This window comes from Macaca fascicularis, chromosome 4 (genome assembly GCF_037993035.2).
Source record: "Macaca fascicularis isolate 582-1 chromosome 4, T2T-MFA8v1.1".
Taxonomy (NCBI): domain Eukaryota; kingdom Metazoa; phylum Chordata; class Mammalia; order Primates; family Cercopithecidae; genus Macaca; species Macaca fascicularis.
The window spans coordinates 15,335,560-15,361,242 of NC_088378.1; the positions used below are offsets into that span (position 1 = coordinate 15,335,560).

The following is a 25,683-nucleotide window of genomic DNA, read 5'->3' on the forward strand; positions in this document are numbered from 1 at the left end:
TGTCCTTCAGTTTCATCTGTGTTGCTGCAGATGATAGGATTTCGTTTTATTATGACTGAATGATATTCCGTCATGTATATACCACATTTTCTTTATCCATTCATCTGTTGAAGGACACTTAGGTTGATTCCATATTTGGTCATTGTGAATATTGCTGCAGTAAACATGGGAGTGCAGCTATCTCTTTGATACACCAATCTCCTTTCCTTTGGATATATACCCAGCAGTGGAATTGCTGCATCATATGGTAGTTCTATTTTTAGTTTTTTGAGGAATCTCCATACTGTTTTATGTGGTGACTGTATTAATTTACATTTCTCCGACAGTGTAGGAGCATTCCACTTTCTCCACATTCTGGCCAGCATCTCTTTATTTTCTGTTCTTTTGATTATAGCCATTCTAACTGGGGTGAGGAGATATCTCGTGGTTTTGATTGCATTTTACTGATGATTAGTGATGTCAGGCATTTTCTTTCTTTTTTTTTTTTTCATAATCAGTTTCTGCTTATCCAGAACATTTTTCATTACATGTTGGCCACTAGTACGTCTTCTTTTGACAAATGTCTATTTAGCCAGCCATGGTGGCTCATGCCTGTAATCCAAGCATTTTGGGAGGCTGAGGCGGGTGTATCGCCTGAGGTCAGGAGTTTTGAGACCAGTCTGGCCAACATAGTGAAACACTATCTCTACTAAAAATACAAAAAATTGGCTGGGTGTGGTGGTGGTCACCTGTAATCCCAGCTACTAGGCAGGCTGAGGCAGGAGAAGTGCTTGAACCCGGAGGCAGAGGTTGCAGTGAGCTGAGATCATGCCACTGCACTCCAGCCTGGGTAACAAGAGCGAAACTCCATCTCAAAAAATAAAAATAAAATAAAAGGTCTATTCAGATATTTTGCTTATGTAAAAATCAGATTACTTGGTTTGTTGTGTTGTGTGTTTTTGCTATTGATTTGTTGAGCTCCGTATGTATGCTGATTGTTAATCCCTTGTCAGGTGGGTAGGGTTTTTTTGTTTGCTTTTGTTTGTTTTTGAGACGGGGTCTCACTCTGTCACCCAGGTTGGAGTGCAGTGGCACGATTTCAGCTCACTGCAACCTCTGCCTCCCAGGTTCAAGCCTGCCTCAGCCTCCCTAGTAGCTGGGACTATAGGCGTGTGCCACCACACCCGGCTAATTTTTGTATTTTTAGTAGAGACGGGGTTTTACCATGTTGACGAGGCTGGTCTCAAACTCCTGACCTCAAGTGATCCACCCGCCTTGGCCTCCCAAAGTGTTGGGATTACAGGCGTAAGTCATCGTGATGGGTCGTTTGCAAATATTTTCTCCCATTCTGTGGGTTCTTTGTTGATTGCTTCCTTTGCTGTTCGGAAGCTTTTTAGCTTGATGTAATTCCATTTGTGAATTTTTGTTTTTGTCACCTGTGCTTTTGAGGCCTTACCCCCAAAAAGTCTTTGCCCAGACCAATGTCTTGAAGTGTTTACCCATGTTTTCTTTGAGTAGTTTCATAGTTTTAGGTCTTATATTTTAGTCTTAAATCCATTTGGACTTAATTTTTGTATAGAGTGAGAGGTGGGGGTTTAGTTTCACTCTTCTGCATATAGATCCCCAGTTTTCGTAGCACTGTTGTTTTCAGAGATTGTCCTTTCCCCATTGAATATTCCTGGCACCTTTGTTGAAAATGAGTTGGCTGTAAATGTCTAGATTTATTTCTGGGTTCTCTATCCTGTTCCATTGGTCTATGTATCTGTTTTTATGCCAGTTTCAGTCATGTTTAAAAATGAGTTTGGCACCTCTACCTCAGAAATTAGTCAAGAATATGTCCAGAGTTTAGAATATGAGTGCTTCAAAATTTATGTGATGGTTGTATTGGGTTCCTAAAATAGGAATAGTATTTGTACTTCACATAGGCATTTTGAAAATGACATATAAGTTCTCTAGTGATATCTAACATCTTTGGTAACATCCGGTCTACCGAAACAGCTGTTACTCACTGCATGTCTTAGTAAATGTTTTACTTGAATAATAATTTCCTAATTGAGATGATTATAGATGTTTCTGCTTTAGAGTGGAAAAGTTTTCAAATTGCATGTCAGGCAGAAATTGAGATCCTTCTCCTGACTTCCCTTCCCTGCAGGGCCCAGCAGCTGAAAGCCTGCACTTAGTGGCCACAGCCCTATTTGTACTTGTTTAAAACAACTATAGTGATAATCTGGTTAAACAGTTCTAACTTGGAGCATGAGTCAGGTGTTTCCCCATGTTCCCCATAAAACCTCCCTACCCTGCTTTACACTTTCTGAGTCTCAAACACTTGGTGTATGAGAGCCAAGTGAAAGGGGAAACCCCTTATTTACCACCGTGAGCACATCAGGAGAAAGATCCAACCTCAAGATTTCAATTACCTCCCACTGGGTCCCTCCCATGACGTGGGAATTGTGGGAGCTACAATTCAAGGTGAAATTTGGGTGGGGGCATAGCCAAACCATGTCATTCCATGCCTGACCCCTCCCAAATCTCATGTCCTCACATTTCAAAACTAATCATGTCTTCCCAACAGCCCCCCAGAATCATAACTCATTTCAGTATTAACTCAGAAGTCCACAGTCGAAAGTCTCATCTGTGACAAGGCAAGTCTCTTCCATCTATGAGCCTGTAAAATCAAAAGCAAGTTAGTTACTTCCTGGATACAATGCAGGTACAGGTGTTGGGTAAATACAGCCATTCCAAATAGGAGAAATTGGCCAAAACAAAGGGGCAAAAGACCCCATGCAAGTCTGAAATCCAGCAGGGCAGTCAAATCTTTTTTTCTTTTTGAGACAGAGTCTCGCTCTGTTGCCCAGGCTGGAGTTCGGTGGCCCGATCTCAGCTCACTGCAAACTCCGCCTCCTGGGTTTACGCCATTCTCCTGCCTCAGCCTTCCGAGTAGAGTAGCTGGGACTACAGGCGCCTGCCACCTTGCCTGGCTATTTTTTTGTATTTTTTTAGTAGAGATGGGGTTTCACTGTGTTAGCCAGGATGGTCTCGATCTCCTGACCTTGTGATCCACCCGTCTCGACCTCCCAAAGTGCTGGGATTACAGGCTTGAGCCACACATGCCCAGCCAGGGCAGTCAAATCTTAAAGCTCCAAAGTGATCTCCTTTGACTCCATGTCTCACATCCAGGTCACTGATGCAAGAGGTGGGTTCCCATGGCCTTGGGCAGCTCCGCCCCTGTGACTTTGCAGGGTATAACTTCCCTCCTGGCTGCTTTCACAGGCTGGCATTGAGTGTCTGTGGCTTTTCCAGGTACATGGTGTAAGCTGTCAGTGGACCTACCATTCTGGGGTCTGGAGGATGGTGGCCCTCTTCTCATAGCTTCACTAGGTATTACCCCAGTAGGGACTCTGTGTGGGGCTCCCACCCCACATTTCCCTTCCATACTGCCCTGGCAGAGGTTCTTCATGATGGCCCCGCCCATGCAGCAAACTTCTGCCTAGGTATCCAGGCATTTCCACATACCCTCTGAAATCTAGGCGAGTTTCCTAAACCTCAGTTGTTGACTTTTGTGTACCTGCAGACTGAACACCATGTGGAAGATGCCAAGGCTTGGTGTTTGCACCCTCTGAAGCCATGGCTGGAACTGTACATTGACCCCTTTTAGCCATGGCTAGAGCGGCTGAGAAGCAGGGCACCAAGTCCCTAAACTGCACACAGCAGGAGGGCCCTGGGCCTGGCCCATGAAACCATTTTTTCCTCCTAGGCTTCTGGGCCTGTGATGAGAGGGGTTGCCGCAAAGATCTCTGACATGACCTAGAGACATTTTTTCCATTGTCTTGGGGATTAACATTTGTCTCCTCGTTACTTATGCAAATATCTGCAGCCAGCTTCAATTTCTCCTCAGAAAATGGGTTTTTCTTTTCTGTTGCACCATCAGTCTGCAAATTTTCCAAACTTTTGTGCTATGTTTCCCATTTAAAACTGAATGCTTTTAACAGCACCCAAGTCATCTCTTGAATGCATTGCTGCTTAGAAATTTCTTCCACCAGATACCCTAAATTATCTCCCTCAATTCAAAGTTTCACAAATCTCTAGAGCAGGTGCAAAATGCCACTAGTCTTTTTGCTAAAACATAGCAAGAATCACCTTTACTATAGTTCCCAAGAAGTTCCTCATCTCCATCTGAGACCACCTCAGCCTGGATTTCCACATGATTATCAGCATTTTGGTCAAAGCCATTCAACAAGTCTCGAGGAAGTTCCAAACTTTCCCACATATTCCTGTCTTCTTCGGAGCTCTCCAAACTGCTCCACCCTCTCTGCCTGTTATCCAGTTCCAAAGTTGCTTCCACATTTTTTGGTATCTTTATAGCAGCACCCCACTCTACTGGTACCAACTCACTGTTTTAGTCTGTTTTCACGCTGCTGATAAAGACATACCTGAGGCTAGGTAATTTATAAAGAGAAAGAGGTTTAATGGACTCACAGTTCCACGTGACTGGGGAGGCCTCACAACCATGGCGGAAGGTGAAAGGCACGTCTTATGTGGCTGCAGCAAGAGAGAATGAGAGCCAAGAGAAAGGGGAAATCCCTTATAAAACCATCAGATCTTGTGAGACTTATTCACTACCAGAGAACAACACAGGAAAGACCTGCCCGCGTGATTCAGTTGCCTCCCACTTGGTTCCTCTCACAACACCTGGGAATTGTGGGAGCTTCAAGATGAAATTTGGGTGGAGACACAGCCAAACCATATCACTTAGGAAAAGATATAAGTGGGAAAGTTGAAGCTGAACTTAGTGGAGAGAGACTAAATGACCATACTCTCCCTTGTCTTATCTAAGCAATTATAATAAATGACACTCCAGGTGTCCTTCCTTGACTGCTGCCATCTCTGCTTTCAGTGACTTGAGTTTACAGCTATGCACGCTGCTCTGGCAGAGATCCTGTAGATACTTTGCCTCATGCCAGATAATGCTGGGCAAACCTTGACCTTTTCTGGCTCCTTCTAAAACAGCACTCTAGAAGTCTTGCCACTGGGCAGGAGAGGATTGGATTTCAAGCTCCTAACTATGTGATATCCAAGTTTTGTCCCCTGTACTTTCCATGAGGAAGCAGGGGCTGGCTCTGTCATCCCACTCCTACTTCTTCTTCATGGATTTGGTCAGGCATGAGCATAGACTTAATGGCCTACCTTTGACCACACCACTCACTGCTAGAGGCTCCCTGGAGCGGTAAGGATGGAGTAAGAGACTATGGTTCACAAGGACAGACTTGAGGACTAGCCGGGGCGCCTCTGTTACCTCCCACTGGCTTGGAGAATGGTATTTTTCTATTTGCTTGTGACAGCAGGCACTTCATTTTCCCTCCTTTGGGAAATTTGAATGGATCTGGTAGAATGAGTGAAGAAGCCCATATGTAGTGTGGGTGGTGGTGGAGTGTGGGATCTGGAGTCTGTCTGCCTGGATTTGAATTATGACTCTACCGCCTGCTACCTAATCTTACTGCTTAATCTCTCCATGCTTCAGCTTTCTTGCATGCAATTGGCTGTCAGATTTAAATGAGATCTTTGTAAAGGAATTAGCATATTGCCCTATATATATTATTATGGGCTGAATTTTGACCCCCTCAAATTTATATGTTGAAGCTCTAATCCTATGTATCTCAGAGTGTGACTGCATTTGCAGATAGTGTCTTCAAAGAGGCAATTAAATTAAAATGAGGTTTCTAGGGTGGGCTCTCATTCAATAGGACTGGTGTCCTTGATAAGAGGAGGAAATTTGGACCCAGACAGACACAGAAGGAGACCAAAAGCGATGATACAGGGAGAAGACAGCCATCTACAAGCCAAGGAGAGAGGCCTCAGAAGAAACCAATGCTGCCGACGTCTTAGATTTCTAGACTCCAGAACTGTGAGAAAATAGATTTCTTTGGTTTCAGCCTCCTAGTCTGTGGTGCTTTGTTATGGGAGCCTTATAGACAACCTTATAAACAACCTTATAAACAGCCTTATATACTTACTAAGCAAACAATATTCGGTGCTATAACTATTATCATTATTGGCCAGGCACGGTGGCTCAAGCCTGTAATCCCAGCAGTTTGGGAGGCCAAGGTGGGTGGATCATGAGGTCAGGAGATCTAGACCATCCTGGCTAACACAGTGAAATCTCGTCTCTACTAAAAATACAAAAAATTAGCTGGGCGTGGTGGTGGTCGCCTGTAGTTCCAGCTACTCAGGAGAATGGCGTGAACCCGGGAGGCAGAGCTTGCAGTGAGCAGAGATTGCGCTACTGCACTCCAGCCTGGGCAACAGAGCAAGACTCTGCCTCAAAACAAACAAACAAACAAAACCCAACTATTATTATTATTCCCAAGGCACTCAATCAAGAAAAACTAAAACCAACCACAAAGGGAGGAATTTTAATCAGAAAATAATGCTCACAATTTTAGTAAAAAAGACTATCCACAAAAGGGAAGTAATAAACATTTTTCGTAATTGTTACGGCTGGGAAAACCAGGTGGGACACCCTAACTAAGCTAATGAGGTTATGGGCCGTGAAAACACTTAGTTGTCCTGGCAAGTCTGGGAAGATAATGCAGCTGGGAGCTCACCACACTGCTTGGGGAACTCTGTTGGGGCTCCATGCAAAGAATGACATCCAAAGGGACTCTAATCAAGCAGCCTTGATAGCTGCAGTCCAGTAGCAATAGAAACAGACACAAAGTTGTTTTTATTATAATGGGGGGTAATATATTCATTTAGTAATAAAATCAAATAGTACAAAGGTGAATTGAAAAGTGAGCTTACTCACTTTTGACTCCCCAGCCTTAACCCCCACTAAGGTAACCACTCCCTTTTGTGCACCTTCCAGAGATATCAGTGCATATACAGAAGTGTGTTTATATGTGTGTGTATAATATACATCTCGTCTGTTTTATTTTAAATTTATTTTAGTTGACAAAATTGTATTTGTTGTATACAACATGATGTTTTCAAATACGTATTCATTGTGGAAGGCGAAATTGAATAATTAACATGTGCGTTACCCCTGCTTTATTTTTAAACGTAGATTATTGGTAGCAGAACATATAAAAGAGGAACATATTTTAGAACAGGCGCAGTAGCTCATGCCTGTAATCCCATCACTTTGGGAGGCCAAGGTGGGTGGATCACCTGAGGTCAAGAGTTCGAGACCAGCCAGGCCAACATGGTGAAAACTCGTCTCTACTAAAATTACAAAAATTAGCCAGGTGTGGTGGTGTGTGCCTGCAATCCCAGCTTCTCAGGAGGCTGAAGCAGGAGAATCACTTGAACCCAGGAGGCAGAGGTTGCAGTGAGCCGAGATTGTACCATTGCACTCCAGCCTGAGTGACAAGAGCGAAATTCCATCTCAAAAAAATAAAAGCATATTTTAAAAAGAATCTAAGCTTGTATATAGCTACAATCCCTATGCTTCCCTCTAGCCAGTATTTTTGTTCTATCTGAGGTGCTCAGGTACCATCCTCTCTATAGCAAGATGCAGGCACTGTGCTGGTGCTGGGTCATGTTGGGACACAAGTCTAATAGAGGGATTGGTATTAAATGTTGGCACAGATAATCAGCTGTAAGGTGCTGTGAGTCACAGCAGCACACGGTGATGATGGGAGTATGACCCTGGCCATGGCATCTCACACCTTGGGAAAGGGTGAGCAGGTCTCACTTCGCCCTTGAGGATGCCGACTCCACTTCCTTTCAGTGGTGCCTCATTCTCTCCTCAGTGCCTTGTGTCCCCCAGTTCAGTGCCTCTCTGGTTCTTTTTCTCTATAAAATAAACCTAAAGTGTGTGTGTGTGTGTTGGGGGGTAGACAGGATGTGGTCACCTAAAAATGTGGAATCAATGTGGCCTGTGAAGTCTAACTGTTCCTTTTAAACAATCCGTTCCCACCTGGGACCTTCTGTTCCTAAGCCTTTCTTGAGTTCTCTAGTAATGATCAGGTTTGACCTTCTCTTTGTTTTTCTTTTCTTTTTTTTTTTTTTTTGAGATGGAGTCTCACTTTATCCCCCAGGCTGGAGTGTAATGGCGCGATCTCTGCTCACTACAACCTCCACCTCCTGGGTTCAAATGATTCTCCTGCCTCAGCCTCCCGAGTAGCTAGGATTACAGGCACCCCCCACAACTTCTGGCTAATTTTTTGTATTTTTCTTTTTTTGAGACGGAGGTCTCACTCTGTTGCCCGGGCTGGAATGCAGTGGCATGATCTCAGCTCACTGCAACCTCCACCCCCTGGATTCATGTCATTCTTCTAACTCAGCCTCCCGAGTAGCTAGGATTACAGGCACCGCCCACCACGTCTGGCTAAATTTTTGTAGTTTTTTTTTTTTTGAAACGGAGTCTCGCTCTGTTGCCCAGGGTGGAGTGCAGTGGCACGATCTTAGCTCACTGCAAGCTCTGCCTCCTGAGTTCATGCCATTCTCCTGCCTCAGCCTCCCGAGTAGCTGAGACTACAGGCGCCCGCCACCATGCTCAGCTAATTTTTTTTGGTATTTTTAGTAGAGACGGGGTTTCACCGTGTTAGCCAGGATGGTCGTGATCTCCTGACCTCGTGATCCACCCGCCTCAGCCTCCCAAAGTGCTGGGATTACAGGCGTGAGCCACCGCGCCCGGCCTGACCTTGTCTTTCTTAACTTTGGGTTCTTCCAGTAGGGGAGAAGGCGGCAGCAAAGACCTCTTCACATCATCTTGTAACTAATGCCAGTTTACTTATGTCTGTCTCCCAAATACCTATGGAAGACACAAGGGCAGGGGATTACCTCGAGATCTCCAGATGAGTGAAATGCCATGCACAAATTGATGCTTAGTAAATATTTATGGAATGGCAAATACTTAAAATCTGTGTAACTATTTTTGTATTCATATTAATATTCACAAAGCCGCTCTTGGGTAATCAGAGGGCAGGTGCTATTATTCTGTTTTCAGAGTGTGAATATTTTTAAATTTAGTATCTATGACCAAATGAGTTACTTTTCCAAAGAGTTGCATTGCCATTAGTGATCACGGGGAAGCCCATAGCATGGAAGCTCCTTACTCCATCACTTACCCGAAAACCTTCCTGTCCTTCCCTCCAAGACACCTGTGGTGGCATCAGTAGCAAGATCGGTAAAGACTCATAGGCAGTAAGCTGTTTTTTTGATTTAAAAAATGCCTTCATCTGCTTTCCTGGTTACACTCTCTTCTCCCCAGATATACAAAGCAACCTGATCTTATGAATCTGAGAACTCCTCCACAAGGTATTTTGCTTTGTAAATCACTCTTGGAGGTTGGCCAAAGTGCCAAAATGCAGCTATCGGGTAGGGTGAGGAAGATAGAGAAGTAGATGAGGTGCTGTGTGTGTTTTGATTTCCTCCTTGGATCCCAAATGTAGCCATAATCTGTGACTATTTGCCTGTACAAAGCTAGTTATTAAGCAGAGCTGGGGCATTAATGGTACTGAATTTTATCCACTATTATAAAACTCAAATGGACCGGGCACGGCGGCTCATGCCTGGAATCCCAGCACTTTGGGAGGCCAAGACGGGTGGGTCACCTGACGTCAGGAGTTCAAGACCAGCCTGGCCAACATGGAGAAACCCCATCTTTACTAAAAATACAAAAATTAGCTGGGCATGGTGGCACATGCCTGTAATCCCAGCTACTCAGGAGGCTGAAGCAGGAGAATCGCTTGAGGCAGGAGGCAGAGGTTGCAGTGAGCCGAGATCGTGCCACTGCACTCCAGCCTCGGTGACAGAACGAGACCCTGTCTCAAACAAAACAAAAAAACCTCAAATGGTTAAAGGTAACAATTCACATCACATCATGGGAAAAGGGCACAGTATTATGGGAATAAAAATCAGTAGGGCATGAATGCCAACCATCCTCCCAGAGGTACAGAGCTCACTGATAGAGGGCTGACATATCCAGTCTAAAAGTAGCTACTTGTGCACTGCCACCTCCCCAGTCCCCACAGCTGATGGCAGAGCCCTAACAGTGTCATTTACCGCCAGATTTATTTGTACTTTATAAAATTAAATGTGACTATTTTAAGAAATACTAGTCTACAATAGAGAAGTCAATTTAAAAGCTTATTTGGGCCGGGCGTGGTGGCTCCCGGTAGCCTGTAATCCCAGTACTTTGGGAGCCCGAGGTAGCCAGATTGTTGAGCTCAGGAATTCGAGACCAGCCTGGCCAACAGGGTGAGACCCCCATTTCTACCAGAAATACAAAAATTAGCCAATCATGGTGGTGTATGCCTGTAGTGCCAGCTACTTGGGAGGCTGAAGTGAGAGGATTGCTTGAATTCGGGGAGGTGGAGGTTGCAGTGAGCCAAGATCACCCCACTCCACTCCAGGCTGGGCAACAATGCAAGACCCTATCTCAAGACAAAACAAAACAAGCTTATTTGATAGGCCTTAAGGAATATTCCTGTACTCCAACTGTTACAAAAATAAAAGCAAGAGAGTAGATGAAAAGATCGACTACACAGCTACAAGACTTAACTAAAGTAAGATCCGGAAGAGATGTTTAGGTGATCAGCGTGGCACACTTGATGGCAGGTAGGGTGCATCCTCTGAGACTGAGGGTATAACCCGTGACAGTCAGTGGGGCTGAACGGAGTCCACAAGCTCTCTGGATGGCCTGCTCCATTGGCAAGATGACCTCACAGGGCCACCTATTCTAAGAATTCATCATATCTTTAACTGCTCTCTTCACATTTTTGTTTTTTCCAAATTTATTGGCCTTCTTCAAAGACACTATTTTGTGTCCATATAGAATTGAATATTACATGATTCATCTAGGGAAAAGCTTGAGTAGAAAGTGAGAAAAATGAGAGAAAACAATGTTAAACAACTTTAACAAATATTAATGTTTTGCTTAATTCATTAAACATCAAGGAAATGTTTAATGAAGTTATTTGATGTCTGAGCTTCTGGCTCCTTTTCAGATAAATGAAAACATCCTAAAGAATGAAACTGTTTCTTCAGCAATACTTAATTTTTTTTTTTCTGTGATCTGAGAGACAAAATTTTATTAATAGACATCTAAAATGGAGGGAAAATTATGGAACATAGGAAGATCCTTACAAGAAAATTTCTTGGTAAAACAGGTCCAAATTTCACCACCCTCCCAGAGGGTTAGTGAAACAGCAAATGGACCTCACTAAAAGGCAGTTAAGCTACAGACTCTGAGGACAGTTACAAAGGAGGAATTTCCCTGCAGGAAACAGAACCAGAGACAGGCTGAGTGTGAGCTAGTTTTAGGCATTCATGTTGAATGACCATTTGTTAATATGGCTGTATCCAATTATAATCAGGTTAAAAATGGTTATTCTGTTGAAAATACTGTGTCAAGTCACTATGATGTATGTGGAAGTCCTGACAGCACAGAACCTGTAAGTAACAGAACTTCATCAATCTACCCACGTAAGGGAAAGAAAACCCCAACACTGAGGGCTAGCCCCAGCCTCCCAAACAAAAAATATCCCCAGAAGCGGGAATTTGTTATGTCTTAGCAAGATTTGAGAGAAATTATGTTCAGACACAGGCTATGTATCTCTCTGGTTCCAATATTTACCATGTAATTTTCAGAAAATGAATCCTCCCAACATTTGTAAGTACGTATTCTGGCAATGGAGACCTATTTCTGTTAAGTAACTAGGTAATTCTGTCAAAATAAGAACTTTTTTCTATTGAAAAAAATAGGCATATAAAAATTGGCATTTAAGTTTTTAAGAAGTAATGTAGTTTTTGCTTTCCCTCTGGAAAGTCCTGACCCCAAGATTAATTATATCAAAATGAAAATGAACACTGAAGATCTACTAACAAGTACACTTTTAGAACTCTCTAAGAGGATGAGTGCTAAATTTTCCTTTTTTTGCTGCCTTTTTTTTTTTTTGTTTTAACCCTGAAGTTTTGGTAAGGAAATTGCAATATCAAACAGGATATAAAAATGTGTTAAATTTACTTCATTAAAACTCAGAAAAGGCTAGGGTAGGATGTAACCAATGTAGACTTATAAAAAACATGAAGTAACACTGCTATATTTTATATTTTATTCAATTTTAATAGGGTTTCCATTATTAACTTTTAAAACAAAATGATTTCCAGTTTAAAAAACAATGCACTGACCACATAATTCCTTTTTTATTTTACACAGTTATACAAATATTCTAAATACACATTTTGTGTTCAAGATGATGGCAAATAAGATTAACTGTACAGTACATAAGGAAAGAAAATATTTTAAGCATATTTAGAAGCAATAGAAATGTCTATACAAAACAAGCAAATGGAATAAAATTTTTTATTTTTAAAGTATTGCAACAGGCCCACAGGTTTGTAACAAAAATGTCTTTGCACAGTTCCTCACAATGCCCCATTAATAGCTAAAGCAAGACAGCATTTTTTAAAAAATAATGTTTCAAAATGCTACACATGGTACTACTGTTTGCACAGTTTGATCAAAATAACGATCTACTTTGAGTCAAGCAAAACCTAGAGGAAATATACCAAACAACTTGAAAATCATTTGTATAAAAGTCATTGCACATTATTTTACTCAGTTGTTTGAAAAGTAAAAAAGTGTATTTACAAAATATTTTGCAGTCAAAATTATAAAGTGAATGGATATCTCGAAGTAACACGTCTTGATACAGACAGTTCAAGGAAAACACACGAATGGTTTTTCTTTAAGAGGTTTTCAGTGCTCCTTCCACTGGGAAGTAAACATGATCTACTCAAATGGATTTACAAGGTGGTACACGTACTGGAGCAAATCCAACACCTGCATTATAAAACAATGTTTAAAAGGTGACAGAATGAGGAATTTGTACATTGTAAGAAGTGAGCTATTCAGAGATCAACAAGTACATTTTAATTCGGTTAGCATAGAAGTCTTCATAGTCTTCAGATAACAGACAGACAGTGAACATCCTTGACTCGATGAAAGTTAAAAAGCACCATGCACAACAGTTTAGTGGTAAACACTGAAAAAAATAGCACCTGTAATTCTCTGATACTGACAATTTAAAACTGGTCTAATAATTGCCGGAGATATGGTGCCTTGGACAATTCTCTGTTTACTCGGGAGACTTTGAAAAGTACTGGGCAGTTCAGAGAAACACACGGGATGTGTCGATCAAAGCAACCTGTACAGTTCTTGCATATCTGAAAGCATAAGAGAAATACAAAAAATAATAGGAAAATTTTTATGTGCACATGCAAACAACAAATTTCTATAATCCCTACTTTCTAGACTACCATAGATTACTGGCAGACATACATTATAGAAACTTTCATTAAGTTTAATCTCTTAGAAGCCTAGACTACCCTATGTTGAGACATTTCTAAAGGATACTATTTTGAAAACATAAGAGTACAAATTTCCCTAAGGATTCATTTAATTCCTAAGATTAACTTTCATTTACAATGGAATCCTATTAAAATCCACGTAAACTACCCAATTATCAAAGAATGTCTCTTAAATGAACTATAAGCACAATTTTTTCCAAATTACTTAGACTATGTTATCATATGCCAATCATAAAAAAAGTTATTCTTTTTCTTATTCCAGAAGAGAAAAGCCAGTATAAAAAAAAAATCAAATGTGAATTTGAAAGTAGTGGTGCAGACCAGTGGTTCTTAACCCTGGCTAACAATGAGCTTAAAAATAAACAAACGCCCCATCCCAGACCCATAATGAGTCAGAATGTCTGGGCATGAAAGGCTAAGAATCTGTACTTCTTAAGGCTTCCCAGATGATTTGAATGTATAATAAGATCTGATCTTAAGGAAAGTAATAAATCATAAGGCAATTTTTAAAAAGAGAACTGTTATGTTTTACACAATGATCAGATTTTTAAAAATACTTAAAAGTCTCAAGTTGCATATACAGTTAAAAAAATATAAAACATGAACATAAAAAAATTAGAAAGATTTAAGTCTCTAATCCATCTTGAATTAATTTTCGTATAAGGAGTAAGGAAAGGATCCAGTTTCAGCTTTCTACTTATGGCTAGCCAATTTTCTCAGCACCATTTATTAAATAGGGAATCCTTTCCCCATTTCTTGTTTTTCTCAGGTTTGTCAATGATCAGATGGCTGTAGATGTGTGGTATTATTTCTGAGGACTCTGTTCTGTTCCATTGGTCTATATCTCTGTTTTGGTACCAGTACCATGCTGTTTTGGTTACTGTAGCCCTGTAATATAGTTTGAAGTCAGGTAGCGTGATGCCTCCAGCTTTGTTCTTTTGACTTAGGATTGTCTTGGCAATGCGGGCTCTTTTTTGGTTCCATATGAACTTTAAAGCAGTTTTTTCCAATTCTGTGAAGAAACTCATTGGTAGCTTGATGGGGATGGCATTGAATCCATAAATTACCTTGGGCAGTATGGCCATTTTCATGATATTGATTCTTCCTATCCATGAGCATGGTATGTTCTTCCATTTGTTTGCGTCTTCTTTTATTTCACTGAGCAGTGGTTTGTAGTTCTCCTTGAAGAGGTCCTTTACATCCCTTGTAAGTTGGATTCCTAGGTATTTTATTCTCTTTGAAGCAATTGTGAATGGAAGTTCATTCATGATTTAGCTCTCTGTTACTGGTGTGTAAGAATGCTTGTGATTTTTGCACATTAATTTTGTATCCTGAGACTTTGCTGAAGTTGCTTATCAGCTTAAGGAGATTTTGGGCTGAGATGATGGGGTTTTCTAAATATACAATCATGTAATCTGCAAACAGGGACAATTTGATTCTTCTTTTCCTAACTGAATACCCTTCTTTCTCTTGCCTGATTGCCCTAGCCAGAACTTCCAACACTATGTTGAATAGGAGTGGTGAGAGAGGGCATCCCTGTCTTGTGCCAGTTTTCAAAGGAAATGCTTCCAGTTTTTGCCCATTCAGTATGATATTGGCTGTGGGTTTGTCATAAATAGCTCTTATTATTTTGAGATACATTCCATCAATACCGAATTTATTGAGAGTTTTTAGCATGAAGGGGCTATTGAATTTTGTCAAAGGCCTTTTCTGCATCTATTGAGATGATCATGTGGTTTTTGTCTATGGTTCTGTTTATATGCTGGATTACATTTATTGATTTGCATATGTTGAATCAGCCTTGCATCCCAGGGATGAAGCCCACTTGATCATGGTGGATAAGCTTTTTGATGTGCTGCTGGATTTGGTTTGCCAGTATTTTATTGAGGATTTTTGCATCGATGTTCGGGATATTGGTCTAAAATTCTCTTTTTTTGTTGTGTCTCTGCCAGGCTTTGGTATCAGGATGATGTTGGCCTCATAAAATGAGTTAGGGAGGATTCCCTCTTTTTCTATTGATTGGAATAGTTTCAGAAGGAATGGTACCAGCTCCTCCTTGTACCTCTGGTAGAATGCAGCTGTGAATCCATCTGGGTCCTGGACTTTTCTTGGTTGGTAGGCTATTAATTATTGCCTCAATTTCAGAGCCTGCTATTGGTCTATTCAGGGATTCAACTTCTTCCTGGTTTAGTCTTGGGAGAGTGTAAGTGTCCAGGAAATTATCCATTTCTTCTAGATTTTCTAGTTTATTTGCGTAGAGGTGTTTATAGTATTCTCTGATGGTAGTTTGTATTTCTGTGGGGTCGGTGGTGATATCCCCTTTAGAGACTTAAATGTTAGACCTAATACCATAAAAACCCTAGAAGAAAACCTAGGTAATACCATCCAGGACATAGGCATGGGCAAGGACTTCATGTCTAAAACACCAAAAGCAACGGCAACAAAAGCCAAAATTGATAAATGGGATCTAATTAAACTAAAGAGCTTCTGCACAGCAAAAGAAACTACCATCAGAGTGAACAGGCAACCTACAGAATGGGAGAAAATTTTTGCAATCTACTCATCTGACAAAGGGCTAATATCCAGAACCTACAAAGAACTCAAACAAATTTACAAGAAAAAAACAAACAACCCCATCAAAAATGGGCAAAGGATATGAACAGACATTTCTCAAAAGAAGACATGCATACAGCCAACAGACACATGAAAAAATACTCGTCATCACTGGCCATCAGAGAAATGCAAATCAAAACCACAATGAGATACCATCTCACACCAGTTAGAATGGCAATCATTAAAAAGTCAGGAAACAACAGGTGCTGGAGAGGTTGTGGAGAAATAGGAACACTTTTACACTGTTGGTGGGACTGTAAACTAGTTCAACCATTATGGAAAACAGTATGACGATTCCTCAAGGATCTAGAACTAGAAGTACCATATGACCCAGCCATCCCATTACTGGGTATGTATCCAAAGGATTATAAATCATGCTGCTATAAAGACACATGCACACGTATGTTCATTGCGGTGCTATTCACAATAGCAAAGACTTGGAATCAACCCAAATGTCCATCAGTGACAGACTGGATTAAGAAAATGTGGCACATATACACCATGGAATACTACGCAGCCATAAAAAAGGATGAGTCTGTGTCCTTTGTAGGGACATGGATGCAGCTGGAAACCATCATTCTCAGCAAACTATCGCAAGAACAGAAAACCAAACACCGCATGTTCTCACTCATAGGTGGGAACTGAACAATGAGATCACTTGGACTCAGGAAGGGGAACATCACACACCGGGGCCTATTATGGGGGGGGAGGGGGGAGGGATTGCATTGGGAGTTATACTTGATGTGAAACACAAGTTGATGGGTGCTGACAAGTTGATGGGTGCAGCACAGCAACATGGTACAAATATACATATGTAACAAACCTGCACATTATGCACCTGTACCCTAGAACTTAAAGTATAATAAAAAAAAAATTAAAAAGAATGCCAGTCAGGACTCCAAAGGTTAAGAAAATGCAGGCTGACTTTCCCCCTGAATAGTGTAGACAAGTGATTTTAAAAAGCAATACCAAATGGCAGCAACTACTCTGGATTGCCTTTTAAGAGAAATCAAATACGCTCTAGTGAACTCTGATCTATATTTATCAAAGGGTTTCAGTTTCAGGGATGGCTCACAGGCCAATGAATTTTTGTTCTTTGCCCCAGTTATCTTCCAGTCAACCGAAGGGCACATTTTTTCTAAGGAGACTGGTTACTGTATCCAATATTATGATATTGTCACAAGCAGACTGCTTAGAAACATGTGCTTCAGTATGCTCCATGAAGACCGAGTATGCTGTTCTATGATGAAGCCTTTGCTAATTAGATCTCTGCCAAGAGACTCAAATCTATTCCCAAATATAGAATTTCTGTATTACAGCTCTATGAATTGCAGTTACATTCAGGTGCCAGGACAAACTGATAAATATTTAAGCTCTTTCTGTGCTTGTCTGATAAATAAGCCAGGATGGAATTACTTGACGCACTAAATTTAACTCAGTGTTTAGTTTCAAGATCCTTTACTGGTGGTTTAAACCCTGAGCATTATAGCTTGAGTCAGGCTTACATTTAAAACCTTAAATGCCCCAACCTGGACATCTACTTTGTAGATCATAGGGAGGCAGGCACTTAAAAAAATACCTGCTTTAATCTTTATTCTTTTTACTATCCTTTGGCTTTCTTATTTAAACAAAATTCAGTTAAGGCTGGGCACAGTGGCTCATGACTGTAATCCTAGCACTTTGGGAGGCGGAAGCAAGTGGATCACCTGAGGTCAGGAGTTTGAGACCAGCCTGGCCAACACTGTGAAATCGTCTCCACTAAAAATACAAAAATTAGCTGGGCGTGGTGGTGCACGCCTGTAATCCCAGCTACTCAGGAGGCTGAGGCAGGAGAATCTCTTGAACTTGGGAGGCAGAGGTTGCAGTGAGCCAAGATCGCACCACTGCCCTCCAGTCTGGGCAACAGAGTGAGACTTTGTCTCAAAAAATTTTTTTCAGTCAGATGCTTACTTCATTTGCTTTCATTCTTTCATGTTTATGATTAAGTGTTTAGGTGATGAATTTTTCTCTGCGATCTGCCATCTAGAATCTGATTTGCAGTGTTTTCATTTTGTTTAACAGAATGTGCAAGTGGAAGGATCACTTTGTTTTGTTAGTTTGTAATTACCGTTTTTATAGCATTGTATTGTATTACATTCATTTGTAATATTTCTACTTTTTGAAGTGTATTGAGGCTTTTCTTTCCTTTTTTTTTCTTTTTTATTTTTTTTTTGAGATGGAGTCTCACTCTGTTGCCCAGGCTGTAGTGCAGTGGCACGATCTCAGATCACTGCAACCTCTGCTTCCCAGGTTCAAGTGATTCTCCTGCCTCAGCCTCCTAAGTAGTAGCTGAGATTGCAGGTGCCTGCCACCATGCCTGGCTAATTTTTAATTTTTATTATTTTAATTTTATTATTTTTGAAATAGAGTCTCACTCTGTTGCCCAGGCTGGGGTGCAGTGGCACAATCTTGGCTCACTGTAACCTCTGCCTCCCTGGCTCAAGTGATTCTCCTACCTCAGCCTCCCAAGTAGCTGGGATTATAGATGCCTGCTACCATGCCCTGTTAATTTTTGTATTTTTAGTACAGATGGGGTTTTGCCATGTTGGCCACGCTGGTCTCGAACTCCTGACCTCAAGTGACCCTCCTGCCTTGGCCTCCCAAAGTGCTGGGATTATAGGCGTGAGCCACGATTGCCCTGCCGAGGGTTTCTTTAGACTATGACTTTTTTTTTTTTTTTGAGATGGAGTCTTGCTCTGTCACCCAGGCTGGAGTTCGGTGGTGTGATCTTGGCTGGCTGCAGCCTCCGCCTCCCGGGTTCAAGTGATTTTCCTGCCTCAGCCTCCTGAGTAGTTGGGAGTACAAGGCTCGTGCCACCATGCCTGGCTAATTTTTGTATTTTTTAGTAGAGTTGGGGTTTCTAGTAGAAATTTTGGGGTTTTAGTAGAAATTTCATGGTTTCTCCATGAAATTTCTCCATTTCAAATGCCTCAAACTCTGACCTCAGGTGATCTACCTGCCTTGGCCTCCTAAAGTGTGGGGATTACAGGCAAGAGCCACCGCGCCTGGCCAGATATGGCCTTTTTTAAAACATTCTAGAAATACTTAAGAAGTATATTTTTTGGTACTGGGTTACAGAGTTTGATATATAATCACAAAGTCTGACTTACAATGTTTAGAATTTCCATAACTTCACATTTCTGACCACTTGGTCTTGGATTGAGAATGATGTAAAATCTCCTGTTTGGATGTGTTTCTAATTCTCACTACATCTCTAGTAATTTCTGCATCATTAAAAATTCTACAAATTAGTGCATGGGAGACATTCATTTGAACATTCTTGAAAAACACCTCAAATTAAAATAGCTCTTGAAAGATGACAACCATCATTATTTATAAATAGTATCGCTTTTTTAAAATTTTATTTATAGATCCTAGGGTACACATGTAGGTTTGTTACATGGGTATACTGTATGATGCTGAGGCTTGAGCTTCTAATGATCCTGTTGCCCATGCGGTAAATGTAGTACCCGACAAGTGGTTTTTCAACTTTTCCTCTCCCCACCCCTCTTTTGGAATCCCTAGTGTTTATCGTTCCCATTTTTATGTCCATGAGTACCCAATGTTTATTATAGGTGAGAACTTATATGTGAGAACATGCGGTATTTGGTTTTCTGTTTCTGAGTTAATTTGCTTAGGATAATGGCCCCAGCTGCATCCATGTTGCTGCAAAGGACATGACTTTTTTTTTTTTTTTTTTGAGACAGAGTTTTGTTCCTGTTGCCCAGGCTGGAATGCAATGCTGCGATCTCAGCTCACTGCAACCTCTGCCTCCCGGGTTCAAGTGATTCTCCTGCCTCAGCCTCCTGAGTAGCTGGGATTACAGACATGTGCCACCATGCCTGGCTAATTTTGTCTTTTTAGTAGAGATGGGGTTTCTCCATATTTGTCAGGCTGGTCTCGAACTCCTGACCTCAAGTGATCCGCCTGCCTTGGCCTCCCAAAGTGCTGGGATTTATAGGCATGAGCCACCACTATGCCTGGCTGATTTTGTTCTTTTTTTTTTTTTTTTATGGCTGTGCCATCACTGTCTTTTAAACTGTATTTTTATAAGAAATAAGATGGCCGGGCATGGTGGTTCAAGCCTGTAATCCCAGCCCTTGGGCGGCTGAAGCAGGAGGACTGCTTGAGTCCAAGAGTTTGAGACCAGCCTGGGCAACATCGTGAGACCCCATGTCTAAAAAAAAAAAAAATTAAAAAATTAGTCAAACATGGTGGGATATGCCTGTAGTCCCAGCTACTTGGGAGGCTGAGCTGGGAGGATCACGTGAGCCCAGGAGGTTGAGGTTGCAGTGAGCTGTGATCATGCCATTGCACTTCAGTCTGGGTGACAAAGTGAGACTCTGCCTCAAAAAATAAAATAAAATAAAAATAAATAAATACAAAGAAAAAAGAATGAACACCTAATGTTGAAGGAGGATGGGCTCTGGGTAAATTGATGGCACCAAGTAGTGATGTGTTTGTCACTGAGTGCAGAAACAACATAAGAAAGTCTAGGAAAGGACCATTTAACAGACTGACCTTAGCAGAGCTCTGGAGGTCCTGCTCTCACCTAGGCCTCATACTAGGATCCAACAAGGGAATTTTCTATGAGAGTTGGCTGCTGCCATCAGGACTGAAGTCTATAAAATAAATAGAAGCTGGGAGCACCCAGTGACTTCAGTGGTTGTACTAACTAGAACCACAAAACTGGTACAAAATGGCTGAAAGTTGGTTGGTAATAACTCCAGTGATATATTCCTTCTTTAATCATGCATTAAGTAGGAACTTGTTCATTCATTCAGTAAATATTTACAGACCAGCCCCATGGACTTGGCTATATGCTAGGCATAACTGACTTGACAGTGAAAGAACAGGAAATGTGTCACTGGTTCATTTGCTATTTAGTGAGAAAGACAGACGAACCCCAAATCATAGTACAGCAGAGAAGATTATGGCAGGAGTCTGCTGCAGGGAAGGCTTCACCCAGTCTAGGGGTTTCAGCTGATTCCTCAGATGAGGAAGGGTGGGGTGGGATGGGTGAAGTGTTCCTGGCAGAAGGAGCAGGGTGTTTAAAGGCCAGGAGGAGGCAGCGAGGAGCATTCACAGACCTAAGAGAAGTTCAGTATGGTATAGGTGGAGGTAGACAGAGTGTGACACAGAGAAGAGCAAGAAATGGTGACAGAGGGATAGCAGGTAGGGACAGAATGGAGATGACTTATCAACCATAATAACGAGTAATGATTTTATTGGGCGGTGTGAGGTGGTCAATTTTTCTTTAGATTTAATTCAACTTACTTCAAGATGTTTGTTGTTTATTTCTGCTAGAATTCCCATACTTTAAAAATTATCCTTGCATTTTATGTCTATATCCCACCTCAGCCACTTATCAGCACTATAACATGCAAATCACTTAAACTCTTTGTGTCAGTTTACTCACCTGTAAGGGTGCCTAGAACAGTCTCTGGCACACAGTATGACTCAATCATGTCATTAATCATCTGTCTGGACTCACAGAATTGTAAACCTTCCAAGTTTACTAGCAAGCAATTCTCTAAGACAACTAGGTATTTTCCTTTAAAGAATGGTAAGCACTAATAGAGCAACTGAGAGTTTTCCTTCTTTTTAATACTGTAGATTGAGTATCCCTTATTTGAAATGCTTAAGACCAGAAGTGTTTCAGATTTCAAATTTTTTCAGGTTTTGGAATAAGTGCATTCATTATACTTACTGGTTGAGTATCATTAATCTGAAAATCTGAACTCTGAAATGCTCTGATGAGCATTCCCTTTGGGAGTCACGTTGGTGCTCAAAAACTTTCAGATTTTGGAGCATTCTGAATTTTGATTTTTTTCTATTAGGGATGCTCAACCTGTATTATAAAAGAAATTGGATGGCCATTCTTGTTGTAGCTATTAAGAAACACAACACACTATTCCATTGAAAAAAAAAGTTATAAAACAAATTAAACCATTATTAATAGTTTAATTACATTTTTGAGATTTTTACGAAGTTTATGATTTAGACTCTTCATTTCACTTTTCATACCAGTTTCATATCTCATACTGTAATTCAAGAGTTGACTATATCTTCCTGTAAGATCACACTGCTTGTGATTCCAGGCCTATGGAACAAAACTGTACCTTTACAAGTTGCTCCTGTTTACGTTCCAACTCCCGGATTTCTTGGTTGAGGATGACTGCAACGTGCTGAGGTTGGCTCCGACATTTACTACAGATGCCATGCTGAGTTAGGTCATCACACACAGGACAGTGTAAGGTAGTAAAATATTGTGAAATAGTGCCTTTCCGCCCTTCAGGTTCACTTCGCGAGGAGTTGGTAGCTTTATGGATCTATAAAAACATCCATTCAGAAGTAAGTCTGAGTCAGCTTCACAGCAGAGCTGCTATTTTCATGCTAATTACAGGTTTACTCAGGCATTATTTCATTCATTCATTCATTCATTCATTCATTCATTCACTCACTCATTCAACAAATGTTGAGTAGCTACTATGTGCCAGGCACTGTTCTAGACACTGGAGCTACAGAAATGAATGAAGTCCTTGCTTTCATGGAACTTATATCTTATTATCAGATACATTTTTTAAAAATTACTATAAGTTCTAGGGTACATGTGCATAACATGCAGGTTACATAGGTATACATGTGCCATGTTGGTTTGCTGCACCCATCAACTCATCATTTACATTAGGTATTTCTCCTAATGCTATTCCTCCCCTAGTCTCCCACCCCCCGACAGGCCCTGGTGTGTGATGTTCCCCGCCCTGTGTCCAAGTGTTCTCATTGTTCAATTCCCATCTATCAGTGAGAATAGGCGGTGTTTAGTTTTCTGTCCTTGTGATAGTTTGCTGAATGATAGTTTCCAGCTTCAACCATGTCCCTGCAAAGGACATGAACTCATCCTTTTTTACGGCTGCATAGTATTCCATGGTGTATATGTGCCACATTTTCTTAATCCAGTCTATCATTGATAGACATTTGGGTTGATTCCAAGTCTTTGCCAGTGTGAATAGTGCCGCAATAAATCACTTTGTAAGAAAGTTATTAGGTTAGCCTCTTACAAATGCCATTGGGTTAACATTCTTGCTGGTGATGAAATGAACATTAGTAATGAAGAATATGAATTTCCTGCATTAGAGCCAGGATATGTGCTTAGAACACTTACAGTAACATACAGGTGGGCAAGATCATCTAACACAAAGCCTATTTTATAATAAAGTGTTGAATATCTCATGGAATTTATTGAATACTGTACTGAAAATGAAAAACAGAATGGTTGTATGGGTACTTGAACTATGGTTTCTACTGAATGCATATTATTTTTGCACCATCATAAAGTAGGAAAATCTGAAGTTGAACCATCATAAGTTGGAGAACAACTATAATGCTATTTTACCATTGCAGTAATTCTGGTTTCTTCAGGACTGTGTCTAGATACTAAATCCTACACCTTTCTTAGACATTCATTTCGAAGGAATTTTTGCTGTCCATTTATTTTCCATTAACTCGTTTATTCTACGTTATTTTGTGGCTGTTCACCATTGAAATTGTGGGATTTATTTTAATATTTCTATAATTTGGACAACTTGACAGAAGCTAGGAATGTGTTTGTAGAATACTTAAAAGTTTCTCTTTTAGGAAACCAGAAGAGCGTGGCATCTTTGCCAGTTTACGATAGAGGATCTGCTTTGCTCTCATAGTGAAATAGGAAAGGTTCCCTTGTTCCCCTCGCAGGGTGTGCGACAGGGGGAATGGCTTGCTTCTTTAGTGCCCTGCTGCTCAAACCTCTAGGGGAGCATACAGACAGGCAGGTTGTGGGGCTCTGGCCCCACGGCAGTGTGTAGGGGTGAATGTTTACAGCTGAAGCCCCAGTGGGTGTGTGTTACAGGGTACTCTTTTAGTTTGCCGTCTATAGGTGGCTTGTGTTAACCAGCTCAATTAGACCCTCTAGCTTGTCTCAAGGATGGAGGGCTTTCTGTATCCTGGGTTCTTGCCTTGGTGTACTAGAAGAATCCAATCACCCGTGGGCTTGGAGACTGAGTGCGATGTTTTATTGAGTGGAAGTAGCTCTCATCTGATGGTGGAATCAGAAGGGAGATGGTTTTCCCCTGCAGTTGGGCTGCTAGGTGACTCCGTCTCTTCTCCGACTGTCCTGGCCAAACTCCACCTTGTTCTGCCAGTCAATGGCCTGCCAGCATGCCAGTGCCTCTCGGTGTGCTGTTCTGCTGGCATGCTCCTCTTGACAACCAGCCGCTTGGGTCTTCCACCGAAGTGTTCCTCATGACGTCCAGCCGCTTGTGTGTCTGCCTACTAGGGTCTTGGGTTTTTATTGGCCCAGGATTGGGGCGTGGCAGGCCAAGGTGGTCTTGGAAAATGCAACATTTGGGCATGAAAGCAGGAGCACCTATCCTCACCTAGGTCCGTGGGGGTGGAGCCCTAGCCAGGGACCCACCTTTCTCTACCCAGTACTTCCCTTCTCCCTTTCCGTATCATTTAACGGGACCACACTGTTCCCTTCCCAGCACTCCCATATCAATAGCACAAAAAATCTTTAGTTCTACTGAAAATTTGGAGTGAAATCTCTCCATAGTTAGAGTACATGTACTATTTGGTAAGCTTACCCTTGGTAATTCATGATACCAGCTGAAGACATCAATACCAATAAGTGAGAAGATTCTTGCTAAGGGTGGAAGGATTTGCTTGGTAATATAGTAAGTGGCATTCAGTCTCAGAGTTGGGTCCTGCAGGACTTCCACTGGGCGCCTTACAAGCTGGATAAGTGGTACTCCGGGGGTCCCATAAATGATGACGTATGGCACTCGCTCACCAACTTGAGGCTCGGAGCGCCGGTCATAAGTCAGCATTTTCCTATTCAAATTCAAAAAAAAAACACCACCACACCCAAATACTGTCACGGAAGCCATCTTTCTCGCAAATTAAGTCAGAGTTAAACAACAATAAAACAATGAAAAAGCTACAAAAGACACTTTCAAAACATAATTACTATTTGAGAATAATATACATTTTGCTTAGTTGACACCAAGTATAGATATGCTACAGGAGTTTAAAAATTACTCCATAAATCATTGTTACCTGGAAAATAATGAGTTGGCAGATATCAACTAGCTTCAGATGTACTTTAGGTGGGAGTGGTGGCTCGTGCCTGTAATCCTAGCATTTTGGGAGGCCAAGGATCGCCTGAGCCCAGGAGTTTGAGACCAGCTTGGGCAACACAGTGAGACCCCCATCTCCACAAAAAAATTAGCCATCATAATGGTGCACACCTGTTATCCCAGCGGGCGGCCAACGTGGAAGGATCGCTTGAGCCTGGGAGGTCAAGGCTGCAATGAGCTGTGATTGCACCACTTCTTTCCAGCCTAGGCGACGGAGTGAGACTCTGCCTCCCGGGGTGGGAAAAAGATGTATTTTATCCCCTAAGAATGAGAACTACCTATCATAAATCTACCATGAAAGATAAGAGAAAATTTATCCAGTTAAACAATCTGATTCCAATATGATACCATCTAAATGCTTCGGTAGAACAATATTAAGGACTACCTAATCATTTTGATGTGGGAAAAACAAATGAATCAAGCACTGTGTCACAATTTCTTTGCATAAGTTTCTGAAGGAAAGCCCAAAAGAGGATTTCCTCTTCACACCTTACAAAGTATGAGGGAGTATTCACTAACCTTCAGTGAGGCTTCATGTGCGCAGGTAAAGAAACAATTGTACTCT

At 41.4% G+C, this 25,683-nt stretch overlaps 1 protein-coding gene across 14 annotated transcripts in view; it reads right to left on the minus strand.

Annotated features, from left to right (window-relative positions):
* Positions 1 to 12,025: 12,025 nt before the first annotated feature.
* Positions 12,026 to 25,683, minus strand: part of REV3L (REV3 like, DNA directed polymerase zeta catalytic subunit) — a 189,342-nt gene continuing 175,684 nt past the window's right edge. For 13 of the 14 annotated variants that reach the window (XR_012433354.1, XR_012433355.1, XM_005551601.5 and 10 more), the window contains 3 exons: positions 24,567 to 24,813; positions 22,068 to 22,277; positions 12,026 to 13,149 (listed from right to left, as the gene is read on the minus strand). Coding sequence is in view for 12 of the 14 variants with exons in the window: in XM_005551601.5 (XP_005551658.3) it covers positions 13,009 to 13,149; positions 22,068 to 22,277; positions 24,567 to 24,813 (598 nt within the window). In the remaining 2 variants the exon portion in view is untranslated. The remainder of the gene's footprint in view (positions 13,150 to 22,067; positions 22,278 to 24,566; positions 24,814 to 25,683) is intronic. The other variant, XM_065542890.2, reaches the window with a different exon arrangement.